Here is a 14,080-nt window from a genome sequence, read left to right on the forward strand (position 1 = left end):
AGACTAATTGCTTCATTATTGAACATCCATTATGTTCACTTATTTTATCTTTGAAATGTCAACATTATGGAGTATTTGATTTGTGAGGGATGTTATTACTAGATATGCTGCCTGACTTTGGTCTATGGTGAAGCCAGCTAGCTACACACACAATTCCAATAGAATGCTATGAAAGTTATTTCTGATGTACTATCGGAAGCCTGAAAAGGGTGTGACTTAGTTCAGTAGGACAACCTCGGGGAAATTAAAGAAGCAAAGTAACATTTCAATTGGCTTTGCAAGGATTAAAAAAGGAATTAGCTAGACAGAGAAGAATCCAGAAGGATATTCCGGGCGGAGCACAGTAAAACAGTCTTGGACTTATGGATGCATATACTCTACATTGGTAAAATTGTGTGAGAAGAACATGGTGTACAGTTCAGGCAGTGGTTGTTGTAAGATTGAAAACTGAGGAGTTCATGTAGTTGTTAAGGATTGTGAACTTCCTCTTAGCAGCAGTAGTGACTCACACGAGGAAGGGAGGTAGGGCATCAAATCAGTGTTATGAAAGACTAACTGGCAGCAGAGTGAAAATGCAGAAATTGCAGGTAGCTGGAAGTATTACAGTGGAGATTCTGAGTGCTGGAATAAGAGAAGTGAGATACAAAGCAAAGTGCGATGGTGACATCTGAGAGGGAAATTCAGTAGAGCTAAAGGGCTGATTAATAAATTGGACATACAGGGAGAGAGAAACTTTAATGCTAGTAATAGCAGCTAAGATGAATAAAAAGCTTACCATGTACCAGTTATTGTTCTGAGTGTTCTACATAGATTAGCCCTCTTAGCCTCATAACCCTGTGGGGCAGGAAAATTATAAAATCACCCATTTTACAGGGAAGGAAACTGAGACGTGGAGATTACCTCATCTAATTGTTCCTAGTGTAAGTGAAAATGCCATTAATTGAGATTAATAGGAGAGAAGGAACACTTGTGGAGAGGAAGAGGCGGTTAATGTGCTTACTAGAAGTTTCCAGGTCCTTTCTGTGGCACACCTGTCCTAGCTAACCTCCATTCCACCTGACTTACTTTCCATTTCTGACATGATAGGGAGACGGTACCTTGTTATGTAACTACCTGCTGGGGATAGGCTGGGAAGGGGTTATAGCATCTTCTGTCATAAAACTCATATTTCTAACACCTATTTTTATTGTATTATTTTGTTGAGTACACAGGACTTCATTATTCAGCAAGTTGCTGATTTTTTAAAATTATTATTATTATTGGACCATTATTTTGCAGCTGAGGATACAGGTCAGTGACAACATTCTTCTTTTCACAGTATTTTGAATACTCGGCTCAACATGAAATTCGGCATAACATCCAGAGGGAATTATGTCTTCATGCTGCTCAAGGTCTTGTTCAGCTGAGAGCGTGTGCCTACAAAGGTCACAGGACAGTGGCCAGCGGAGAACAGATATGGGAGATCCAGAAGGTACCTCAGTGCAATTAATTTACCCCTTCCCATAATTATTTTGATTAGCTCAAGTTGCTTATCTGGGAAAATGCATGAACCATAGCATAGTAATGTGATCCGTCAGTATTTCTTTGTTAACTTTGTTATTGTGTCTGTCTACCAATGTGATGAGAGAATGTTTCTATGAATTAAATACTCGTAGGAACAAGTTGCTTAATGAAAGCATGATTTATACCGTCAACACTTTTGTGAATTATTAATAATAGTTGCTCATGTTTGTCTTTTTAGAGTTTCTTACAATGCTTCTGGCATTTAATCATGGCCAAGAAAAAAAAGATCATTATCTTTTTTGTCCCTAAAGTGACTCATTTCTCCTGTTTTTGTGCTTTTTTTAATGAATTTAGAATTGAGAGAATACATTAAAAAAATCTTTGCTGTTTTTAAATGTATGTATTAAAGCTTAGCTGGAACATAGCAGTCCTTACCTGAAAATTGTTTTGTACCCTACTAAAATACTAAAAGACCGATTTTTATAACATCATTTTTTGAAGGGTTTGTCACTTATGGATATAACAGTGGAATTGTTCTTATTTGAAAACTTGATTCAGACCTTACTCTCTATACATCTCTTTATTTATCTAATACCTCCTGTGAATTGAACAGTAGTGGCATAAATGATATGGTTTACACCAGAAACCAGAAAGATTTTATCAGACAAGGTTGATCTGAGAAAGATTAAAAGTTAAGAGCTGTGTACATTTGGTTGTGAGTGTCCTTTAGCTTCAATGAGACTATGATGTAGTTTTCATATTTATCAGTTAACTAGGAGTCTTGAAATTTAATGTCTGTTGTGTTTTCTTTTTTTCTAGGATCAACTTCTATATAATCCATTCTTTAAAATGTGCCTTTCAGCAAATGGAGAGCATCCAAGCTTGGTGTCATGCAATCCATCAGATCCACTCCAAAAATGGATTTTTAGCCAAAATGATTAAGTGTTCCTTAAAATTAAGGAGTTGAAAAAGGAGATATTCTTTCTCACAAAACTGTGACTAGGCATACACTGTAGTTTTTGAAAATTATGCAAAAGCAGCTAATTGTAACTTATTCCAAGTGCATTTTTCTTATTTATGTCTTAAGATGTCTATGTAGCATTGCTACAGAAATCTTTTAAGTTTCCGTTTCAAAGCACAATAACTAATAATACCAAAGACTATTTTGAAATGTCCAGATGTAGGGGAAGAGATGTTTACAGTATGATGAAAATAATTTTCTAAGTAAAGTGATATTTGTGTGTTTTGTACACTTAAAGATATGCATAGCTACATTCACACACTCACACTTTAAAATATTTCTTCTAGTTTTTTGGGGGGAGGGAGAAAGATTTGATACTGTATTTTTTTAACTACATAGAAATGGATCAATGAAGGTCAAGCATTGGCCTTTGTGTATAAACCAGGAAATTTTTATAGATCTAGAATTTATTATATAAAAATGCAGGTAAACTTTTTTGCTTTTTGTTTTCTTATTTGTCATAGGTTTCCTTAAACACGAAATTAAATGAATAAGAATATTTTTAACACTTCAGTATCTTGGCAAATTTTAAAATATTTTTTAGTCTGAATCCACTTGACTTAAAGCACTTAAATCTTGCTTAAAATATATTTCTTAAATAACTATACGGTGTGTTTTCCCAAAGCAATTAAAAGAAAAACTATAAAGTACTATCTGTTGAAAAGATGTCTTTTTCCTTTCTGCTAGTCCTTTTTCCTTACCAAAACTCACTAATCTTGAATGTTTGTGGAATTGAATTTCAAATGCAGAATACTTGACTCATTTAAAAGCTAAATTTTGTTTGTTACTGATTCAATTTAGATCATCTTTGTAAAGAATTTTTTTCATCAAAAAAAAGCTTCTATGTGGAAAACACAATAAAATGAATCCTTATCACTATTGTAACTTTTTTATTTCAATTCCTTTCCTCTTTTGGATAAAATATATAATTCCTATTAAATGGGGGGGGCATGAATTTTGTATACTTAATTTAAGTACCTACTGTAGAGCTATCAGATATTTTTTAAGGAATACTCAACTATTTCGGGATGATGGCATAAAAGATAGGGAATGGAGAAGATTTTGTGTGTTAAATATTTTGAAAATTTTTTACTAATTTCTGATATTCCTTGAGCATCTGATGGAGTAATTTTTTAAAAATGTGATCCCTACATAGATTTAACACTTTTCTTTTGGGTCCATTTTATATAGAGATCTCTTGTATTCTTATTTAAGAACTAAAGTATGATTGGCTTCATATTTTAAATGTTGCTGATCCTCAGTTGTACAAAAGAAAATATTTTTAAATCATTGGCCCTATCACCTCATTGTTTGTAACTTTGAACTTGCATCAAAAGACCTGCATTCTTGGGGACTTGTGGCACCTGAGTGGCTTAGTTGGTTAGGCGAGTGACTCGGTTTCTGCTCTGGTCACAATCTTGGGGTCATGTTCTCCGGTTCTGAGGTTGAGCAGCACTAACTTCCAGTGTCAGGTTCTGCACTCAGTGCAGAGTCTGCTGAAGATTTTTTCCCCTCCTCCCTTCCCCTCGGCTCCTTCCCAACTCACTTGCGTTCCCTCTCTCTCTCTCTCTCTCAAATAAATAAATGAGATCTTTTAAAAAAAAAAAAGACCTGCATTCTTTAATTTATTATAGTGCCAACATTTATTTCAATTCAACTAATATTTATTATATGTCTAACGTGCCAAAGTTAGGGTAGGCAGAATGAGTCTTATATTGTCTTTGAGCTTAGATCTTATGGAGCAGAGAGACAAATGATTTTGAAGTAACATAGGGTCGCCTGGGTGGCTCAGTTGGTTAATCATCTGCCTTTGGCTCAGGGTCCTGAGATCCAGCCCTAGGTCGGGCTCCCTGCTCAGTGGGGAATCTGCTTCTCACTTTCTCCAGTCCCTCCCCAACACTTGTGGGCTCCCTCGCTCTCTCAAATAAAATCTCTAAAATTTTTTTTGAAATAGCATAGTAACATTATGATTTAATTTCATGACATGACAGCTTATTCGTATATGATATTTCTTCAATAAGATATTTTTATTGCTATAGCTAAATACTAATATGTATTGTGAAATATACAATGGTGCCCACTCACATGCACAATTTCTGTTTCTCAATTTGTTACTCTAGAGTAAACATCCAGGACCAAATACTGCTCTTAAGGTTCATTATATCTCACAAAACAAATCCTCAAAGATATTTTAAAAAAATTCGAGGGGCACCTGGGTGGCTCAGTGGGTTAAAGCCACTGCCTTCGGCTCAGGTCATGATCCCAGAGTCCTGGGATGGAGCCCCACATCGGGCTTTCTGCTCAGCAGGGAGCCTGCTTCCTCCTCTCTCTCTGCCTGCCTCTCTACCTACTTGTGATCTCTGTCAAATAAATAAATAAAATTAAAAAAAAAAAATCGAGTGCCGCCTATGTATTAGGCATTCATTATCATGTCAAGATTCAACCCCAAATCTATTTAGATTAGTTGGTTTTATTATAGCAGTATTAAATGCATCAAGGTAGGGTCCTTCTTACCTGATTTAGGAGCCTCAGTTCAAGTGTCACACAACTCATTTCATTAGGGATTTACCCTTCTGGATAGAGGTAGTATCTTTTAAGTCTGAATTTTGTAAAATGCTAAAAGGAATCTGTTTATGGAGTCTAGTTGCCATCTACCTGAGAGATCTGAATACATGCAAGTGTGAAATTGTGGAGCCCTTGCTCAATTTCAAGCGACTGTAGCAAATGGTCTAATTGCTTCACAAGACCTGACATGTTGCCTTCATTCCAGAGGACTCAGTCCTGAGAACTCTAGATTGGTAAGCTAACTGCCAAACCTGCTAGGGTTAACCTGATGGGTGGGCTCACTTAGAACTGGATGTGACTAGCCGCAAGAGAAAATAAGCAATATACTAAAATGGCCTATTCTTACAACCAATAATGACGAACTATTAAGTCCCTATATTGCCAGGTAATTGGCCTTCCTGTTAGACAATTTAATTAAATACTACATAAGCCATCAAAATATAAATGCAAAAATATAAGGAGTTGCTATTTCCGAGAAAACAAGGTTGGATGCTTTGGGACAACAACAGATGTCAAATTATTTTTTTAAAAATGCTCAGTTATGTGTGGATGAGAACTTTAAAAGAGAAAACATATCTCAGAAGATTCTGCACTCAAATTGCTTCCAATTTACTTTTTAAAAAAGCAAAGGATCTTCAGACAATGCATTTTTACTGTGGTTGGTGCAGGAAAGAAGTTGCATATAATTCTCATAAACTGATTCATACTCAAAAGGCCTTGGCCTTTCAATAGAGTGTTTGTGAAGAAATCAATATACATACAAGTGTAGGAATGAATGTGCTTTAAGTTGAAAGTATTTGATATATATCGTCTTCTTATGGCTTTCTATTTTAACTATATTTTTGAAATTATTATTTATCAGTCTGACTGCATTGGAGGGGAGCTTTTTCTGCACGGATTAGTCACTATTGCTGTTCAATATTCAACAATATTTAGGAAACATCATTGGTGTTTTCATGACTGTAGTAGGCATCAGAGACTAATGATACACAAAATGGTCCTTATCTTTAAGAAGTTTACAGTCTAGGGGCACCTGGGTGGCTCAGTGTGTTAAAGCCTCTGCCTTCAGCTCAGGTCATGATCCCAGGGTCCTGGGATCAAGCCCTACATCGGTATCTCTGCTCGGCAGGGAGCCTGCTTCCTCCTCTCTCTCTCTGCCTGCCTCTCTGCCTACTTGTGATTTCTGTCTGTCATATAAATAAATAAAATCTTAAAAAAAAAAAGTTTGCAGTCTAGTAATGACTGACAACAATATTTTGGAAAGAAACACCTTCAGCCTACAGTGAGTCCATTGCCAGGAACGAGAAGAGAAAAAACAGTGCCTTGTATTTTAGAGGTAAATAGCTAGAGAAATGCTTCTCAAACTTTATTGTGCACACTGGTCTTATTAAAATGCAGATTCTGATTCATTACATCTGGGTAGAACCTAAGATTCTGTACTTCTTTTATCTCTTTTTTTTTTTTTTTTAAATTCTGTGTTTCTAATAAGCTCTTAGATGAGTCCGAGGCTGCTGGTCATGAAACCACACTTGGAGTAGAAAGACTGCTCCGAGAACCAATGCCTGGGATTCTTTGAGACTATCACAGTGAATTCGGTTATGTTTTACATCCTGATTATTTCAGGCATCACCGTAAAACAGTGCTCTCTGTTGTCCTTTGTTGCCATTACGGTTCTCTGGCAATTCCCACATCGTGTGTATTTCCCTAGTTTGGTCAACTCCCCCACCTTGTGTATTGCCTTCTACTCTGCCTGCTTCTACTGGGGCTCTTTTTTTTTTTTTTTTTTAATTTATTTATTTGACAGAGATCACAAGTAGGCAGAGAGGCAGGCAGAGAGAGAGGGGGAAGTAGACTCCCCGCTGAGCAGAGGCCCTGATGTAGGTCTCGATCCCAGGACCCTGGGATCATGACCTGAGCCGAAGGCAGAGGCTTTAACCCACTGAACCACCCAGGCGCCCCTACGGGGGCTCTTTGATCAGAAAACTCCCTTGTGTCAACAGCCTCATCTCTGAAGTTTCTATTCTTTGTCTTGCCTTAACTTAAGCTGGACATCTATGGATACTTCTTCTTATTCCTATCTAAGTGCTGTTGTTTTTTGTTTTCTAACGTTCTTCTTGTGCTTCAAACTGAGGATTTGAAGTAGGTGTGTCCTTTCTACAAAAATGCCCCATGAAGACCATGCCGCATGGATATATTATCCTCCACCTTTTCTAGCTGCTGTCAGGTGTAAATCTATAGGTCATGTCTTTATTCTACCCTCATATTTAATAGGTTGCCAGAGGATCGATTTCTTGGTTGGAAATCATTAATTGATAGTTTGAAAGTATTGTTTCCATTTTTTTCTAAATTCCCATACTGAAAAATCCGATGCATTTTTGACGTTTGATCCTTTGTTAGTAATCTTATTTTTTTTTCTCTCTGAAAACCTACAGGTCTTCTATTTGCCTCATTGTTTTGAAATTCAGGGTGAGTGTTACATTGATTTACTTATTTCTGTGTTCCTTACATACTTATGCCTTTCAATTCTGAGAAATTTTCTAAATGTTTCTTAATTTTATCTTTTTCTATTCTTAGTTTCTTTCTGGAAGTCTTATTATATCAGACCTCTAATATATTGATCTTCTAATATATTTGGAAGGTCACTTTGCTCACTTCATCCCATGTCTTTTCCTATTCTATTTTCTAAGAGCTATTCTTGATGTATTATTCTAAGCCTTCTACTAAGTTTCTAAATTTCTACCATTTATAATTCTCATGAGCACGTTCTTATATCTGAATGCTTCTTGCATAAGATTTTGTTATACTACATGAATGCAATTTTTCCCTCATCTTTGTAGGAATATTAATGATAGACTTTTAAAAATTTTATCTATTTGCATCTAATTTATCATCTATTTGCATGGACTGTTCCCTCTGACCTGTTTTACTCTCTGCATTTCACAATAGATACATTCCTCAAATCTCTGGTGATTCTTGCCTGCTTAACAGAGGAGTATTGAATGCTTATTGGAAATTTCTGTAGTGTGGGGAAGGCTTGTTGACTGTGGTCTGTCTTTTAGGGTGACCTGATTCGCCCCTTATACTGGGAAACAAAACTACTAGAATCTTCCAGTCACTTTTCTGGAGGATATAAACCTAACTGCCACTAGGAGAGGCTTTCAATAGAAGACTCCTGTCCTCAACTGTGCTTGATATTCCCTGTTCTAGAGACCCTCCTGTTTTACACTCTCCAGTGAATGACTCTCTAGATTTCTTCTTGGGTAACGGACTGGTAGAATGGTAACTAGTCCTCCTCTCCCAACTCCATTTTCTCCCTCACTTCCAGAGGCACCTGTATCCACCAGTTCTTGATATTTTTAATGGTCTTGCAGTGCAAAATGGATTGATTACTGCCCTGCTTGCTCCACTACTAGCTTCAAATAAACCTTTCTTCATTCTGTTGACATTTACACTAACTGAGTTTGTTTTTCAAACTCCAAACTCCAAAATGTTGTTATTGAACTGCTCCTGTTCTTTCTCCCTATGAATTTGTGAATTTTTGTTTTATCTCTATTATCATTATCATGGAATTTTGGAAGGGACCAGAAGAAAATGAGTGTTGAATCTGGCATTGTGAATAAAAACAAAAACAAAAACAGAGCCCTCCATTCATTTTTCAATGACCTCCAATCTATCTTCTGTCTCTAACAACTTCCAAGTTGTCAAATCCAATATTCCTTTTTCTGTCCTCAAATATCTAAGCTCTGCAGCATTTCAAATGATTGACTGCAATCTCAGTTTTGAAGTTTTTGAAACTCTCTCCTCCCTGGGCTTCTATCGCACCACAAGCTCCTATCTCCAGTCAGGCTCTTCTCTAAACCATCACATCTCACATGGACCAAGATGGTCTCTTAACTAATTTCCCCTGCTTTTTTCTCATTTCATTAGCTGATTTTTTTGCCTCCACAGAAACTGAAGTTTGTTCTTTAAATAAAAGATACATTGCCTCCTTGCTGTTGTACTCTTCCAAGAGCTTCCTTGGAAGATTGTTCTTAGAGCTTCCTTGGAAGCTCTTCCTTGGAAGATCGTGTTCCTGACTTTAGGCTGCAAGACCCTAGGTGACCCATCCCTTGCCTATTTCTCCTGCCTTATCTATGATCACTTTTTCTCTGGCTCACTGTGCTCCAGACAGAGCAGTTATCTCTTCTATTCATCTCAGATGTCAAGTTTGTTCTTGCTTCAGAGTCTATGTCTTCTTTGGATGCTCTTCCTCCCAGTATTTTTATGTTTAAGGTTTCAGCTCAAAGACATTCTCAAAAGGGACCACTCTTTATAATGTAACTGAATCATTACTGCACTACCCCATGCATTTCCTTTATTAAATTTACTATACCTAAAATGATTGTCTTATTTTATGTGTGAACTTGTCTTTTGTCTCCACTAAAATGGAAGCAGCAATATTCATGTCACATTAAAATTTAGGTAATTCAGTATAATTGTACATGAAAGAACTCTGTATTTTTCAAGAATGCTTATATTAAATGCAGAATGTGTAGCAGTGGGGAAAGTCTATGAGCACAGGAATGGAAGCTGAACAGGAAAAATGGGGGGGAAAAAGAGAGAACAACATAAAAAAGGGATTTTGCTTTGACGATAAAGACAGATCCAAGTAATAAAAATATTAATGGAATAAATTCTCTGAGTTTATGTATTATTTCTTCAAAAGGTGTTTTACAGAGTCACAGATTTATTCATAAAATTCTGTAGTATAAGAGTAATAGAACCAAAACATAGAAGTACTAATTCACATAGCAAAGAGTGACTCCACAAAACTCTTTAACTAGAGAGTTTATGTAGGTGGAAATTTTGAGTAAATATGAAGTATATTCAGTAAATTGATGGCTGATAAATTCACAAAATTGATAAGGAAAGGAAGGATGCTTAGCATGTCTCGAAACTCTTAGAGTGACACAGAGAACAGCAGGATCCTCCCAAATACATCTCTTGAGTACTACAGCACAGACAGACTACTCCCTTGAATGTTAGCTATGTCAGTATTTGTTTTTACTTAACAACTTTTTTTAACTTTAAGGTTTTCCTTTAGAATCTCCGTCATCCACTATGTAAATTATTGTGGGAATAGTCTAGTTTTTTGCCAGGGATATTTTGAAAATGTCTCCTCTTTTAAAGCATAACATTAACTGTGAAAAATACTTTGGAAGCATGAATTGAACTCAGGATGTTAAATTATTGAAATAACTAAAAAAAAATGTTTTTAAAGACCAAATAACTTCTACTTATTTGTAAAATCTCTGGTAACTGGAAGGAGCATGATTTCTGTTGTTATTCTATATTAGAGTGTTTTTATTATTTTTCCAACAGGGTCCTATCGCCAGCAATAAAAATTAACTCTGAATGATTTTGGTGAAAAGGAAATTTTTTGATAGGGTATTGAATAGATTATAGAATCATCTGGAACACCAGAGAAAAGGCTAGAAAAATGGCCAGGAGAAAGCAGAGCATGCAGCTCTGAAGTGATCCTTTAGCAGGTGAGAACTCTGCTCCCGCTGTCACCAAACACCAGATGAATGGTTTGCACCTGATTTCCTCTGGCGGTGGCATTGCCCACTGCCGACACTGGCTACAGGATGCCCCTCCTGCTGCTGGAGCTATGAGTGTACCCTCCAAGCTGCTGCCCCTACTGCTGCCAGAATGAATTCCCACGGCCCACTTCTCTTCTCAACATCTCCCAAATCAATCTCTAGCTGGATGCAGATGAACCGAACCTCTTCATGTGCCATCTCCTCCAAGCCTCTGAAGGCCAGGAGCCAGCTTTGGGGTTCTGCAGTAGAGGACAGACATTTCACAGACTTAGGAGAAGAGTTCAGATGCCAGGAAGCTTAAAAAAAATGCAAATGACTTTAGTACAAATCCTAGGATTTGTAAACTATAACATGATTTGCATTCTTTCCTTACTATCTTGGCTATGCATAGAGTATATATGAACATGCTTCCACTTAATCCATTATATTGTGAATGTTCTCACTGTTTTTTGCCTTTCGATTAGGTTGAAGTATTTTAAATTTCTGTACTGCAGTTAGATATCATATTCATGTTTTCTTGCAGCAACACGTTTTAGTTTGTTTTAGAAAATTAACTTTATTAAGATGTAATTAATAGACAATACATGGCACAAATCTTAAGGGTTTGGTTTGATGAGTTTTGGCTTACAGACATCCTTGTAACCACCACCGAAAAGTAGATATGAAATATTTCCATCACACCAGAAAGTGCCCTTGTGTCTCCTTCTGCTAAAACTTTCAACCCAGGAAATGACCACTTTCTGATTTCTAGCTGCATGAATTCATTTTGATTTTTTTCCACTTTACATAAATGAGATCATACATTATATATCTTTTTGTACCCATTTCTTGTTTATCATACTATTTTTGAGGTCCATCCATGAAGTTCTGTGTGTCTATTCATTGCTGTGTAATATTCCATGTATGGATATACCACAATTTGTTCATCTTTCACTGATGGACATTCATGTTCCAAGTTTTGAATTCCTTTGAATAAGAGTGCTATAAACATTCAAGTATAAGTTTTTTGGAGCAGGGGGTACCTCTTTACTTGTCAGAGAGAGAGAGAGGCAGTGAGCACAATCAGGGCAAGCAGCAGACAGAGGGAGAAGCAGGCTCCCCTCTGGGCAGGGAGCCCGTGTGGGACTCGATCCCAGAACCCTGAGATTACGACCTGAGCTGAAGGCAGCTGCTTACCCGACTGAGCCACCCAAACGTTCCAAATATAAGTCTTTCTGTAAAGGTATGGTTTTACTTCTTTTAAATTGAAACCTAGGAATGGGTTTATAGAATTGATGAGTGTTTGAAATATACTGCCCAATGTGTTGTTGTTTTTTTAATTGTTGTAATAGTTTATATTTCCACCCGTAGCCCATGAGAGTTCCCAGTGGCTCTGCAGCCTTACCATTTGATATTTTCAGTCTCTGATTCTAGGCATTCTAGCTAGTGTAGAATAGTATCTTACGGTGGTTTTGTTCTTCTTTCTCTGATGAGTAATGAACATCTTTTCATGTCCCTATTGGACAGTCATATGTCTTTTTTGTAAAATGCTTTAAGTTTCTGTGCATTTTATTGGGTAGATTTTTTTTATTACTGATTTGTAGAAGACCTTTATATATTATGAATACAAGCCTTTTGTTAGACATATGTAACTATTTTCTTCCAGTATGAGGTATGACTGTTTATTTTCTTAATGATGTATTTTAATGTGTAGAACTCCTAATTTTTAATGAAGTATAATTTGTCACATTTTATTTTATGTTTAGTGATTTTTACATACTGAGAAATCTTTGCCTGCTCCAAGGATGTGAAGCTCTATTTCTATATATCTTCTAAATGCTCTTCTAGATTTTATTTTGGGTGAATCTTGAAATAATTCTTATCTTGAAGTAATGTTTGGAGTGACATGGAGGTCTAGACTTATTTAATTTTCCATGAAGATATCTAGTTGTTCTGATACCATTTGTGATCTTTCTTTCCCAAAAGAACCGCAATGGTGTCCTTGTTGAAAATGAACGGATGCTGTATGTGTGTCTCTTTCTAGACTCTATTTTATTGGCCTACTTGCCTTTCTTGGCAATACAACTCTGTGTTGATAATTGTAGTTTTGTAGCACATTTTGAAATCCTGTGGAATAAGTAAGTTGCCCAACTTTATTATTTTTTTAAGAGTGTTTTGACTATTCTAGTTTCTTTGCATTTGCTTTTGTATCTTGTATTTGCATTTGCATTAACTTGTATCCTACATACTTGCTGGACTTGTTTATTAGTTCTATTTTGAAAGATTAAATTGACCAATACTTTGTTGGGGATTTTGTTTCTGTGTTCAGGAAAGATATTGGTTTGGAATTTTCTTATAATGTCTTTGTCAGTTTTTGTTATCTGGGCGTTATTTCATGCTAGTCTCGTGAAACTGGGAAGTTATTTTCTCCTCCTTTATTTTCTGAAAGACATATTAAGGACTACTCCCATATCATTATTGCATTTAGTTCTCATTCTTTAGTCTCCTTTAGACTGGAGCATCTCCATGGTCTTTCCCTGACTTTCATGTAGTTCCAGTTTTAGAGTATAAAGAATCTTAATCAATATAAGGCCCTGTGATATTTCCAAATGGCTAGACTCAGTCCATTCATTCTTAACAGGAAGAGTACAGAGATGATGTTGTCCTTACAGTATTACATCAAGAGTCCTTCTGTGTAGATCCTTCCTACCACTGGAGATTTTAACCTTGATAACCCATTCAAGTTGGCAACTTCCAGATTCCTTAGCCATAAGGTCATGATTTTCCCTTTTGTGGGTGGGCTTTGTTAAGAGAAACTCCAAGGCTATGCAAAGGTATAATTCTTCATGAAGCTACTACCAACTGGCTTTAGTCATCCACTGATGACTCCACTGTGGCAAGTGTCATCATTCTTTCTCCACACATTGGTTGGCATTATATACTAAAAGAAAAAGCCTTCCTTTCTAATCCATTCTTTCCTTCTGGCCTGATGGATTTTTGCTTTATTCAAGGGATTATGATCTAATGACTAGCATTATTTATTCTGATGCTCTGATTGTGCCAAATTTGGCTATTGAAGCCTCTTCAAGCTAACTCCTGTGATGTCTTTTTAGCATGTTCCTGTCATTGTTTGAGAATTTCTGTGCTGTCTGACTCATTTTGTATTTTCTCTGGCCCAGCCTTGGAACTGACCATTCATGGAATTTGGTTCCTTTTTTGTTGAGCCATGTAGAAATCAGTATCTGGACACTCAGTGTGTTCCTTACTGGTAGGGTATTATTACTTCTTGCTCCCTTAGCAGACAGAGGTATGTTTATATATCTATGTTATTTAACTGTATATCTGTACATACTTCTTTATTTATTACCATATATCTATCTCCCAGTTGCAGTCCAATACCTTAGCCTTCCCCCTTTCCATTTTTATAAAT

At 36.4% G+C, this 14,080-nt stretch overlaps 1 protein-coding gene across 4 annotated transcripts in view; it reads left to right on the forward strand.

Annotated features, from left to right (window-relative positions):
* The window catches only part of GALNT3 (polypeptide N-acetylgalactosaminyltransferase 3), a 45,820-nt gene extending 42,411 nt beyond the window's left edge, over window positions 1-3,409 (forward strand). For all 4 annotated transcript variants that reach the window (XM_013052028.2, XM_013052027.2, XM_004743992.3 and 1 more), the window contains 2 exons: window positions 1,319-1,471; window positions 2,323-3,409. In XM_013052028.2, the coding sequence (XP_012907482.1) occupies window positions 1,319-1,471; window positions 2,323-2,445 (276 nt within the window). In that variant the 3' untranslated portion in view covers window positions 2,446-3,409. The remainder of the gene's footprint in view (window positions 1-1,318; window positions 1,472-2,322) is intronic.
* The last annotated feature ends 10,671 nt before the right edge of the window (window positions 3,410-14,080 follow it).

This window comes from Mustela putorius, unplaced genomic scaffold, assembly GCF_011764305.1.
Source record: "Mustela putorius furo isolate JIRA1106 unplaced genomic scaffold, ASM1176430v1.1 tig00003869_pilon_pilon_pilon, whole genome shotgun sequence".
Lineage (NCBI taxonomy): Eukaryota > Metazoa > Chordata > Mammalia > Carnivora > Mustelidae > Mustela > Mustela putorius.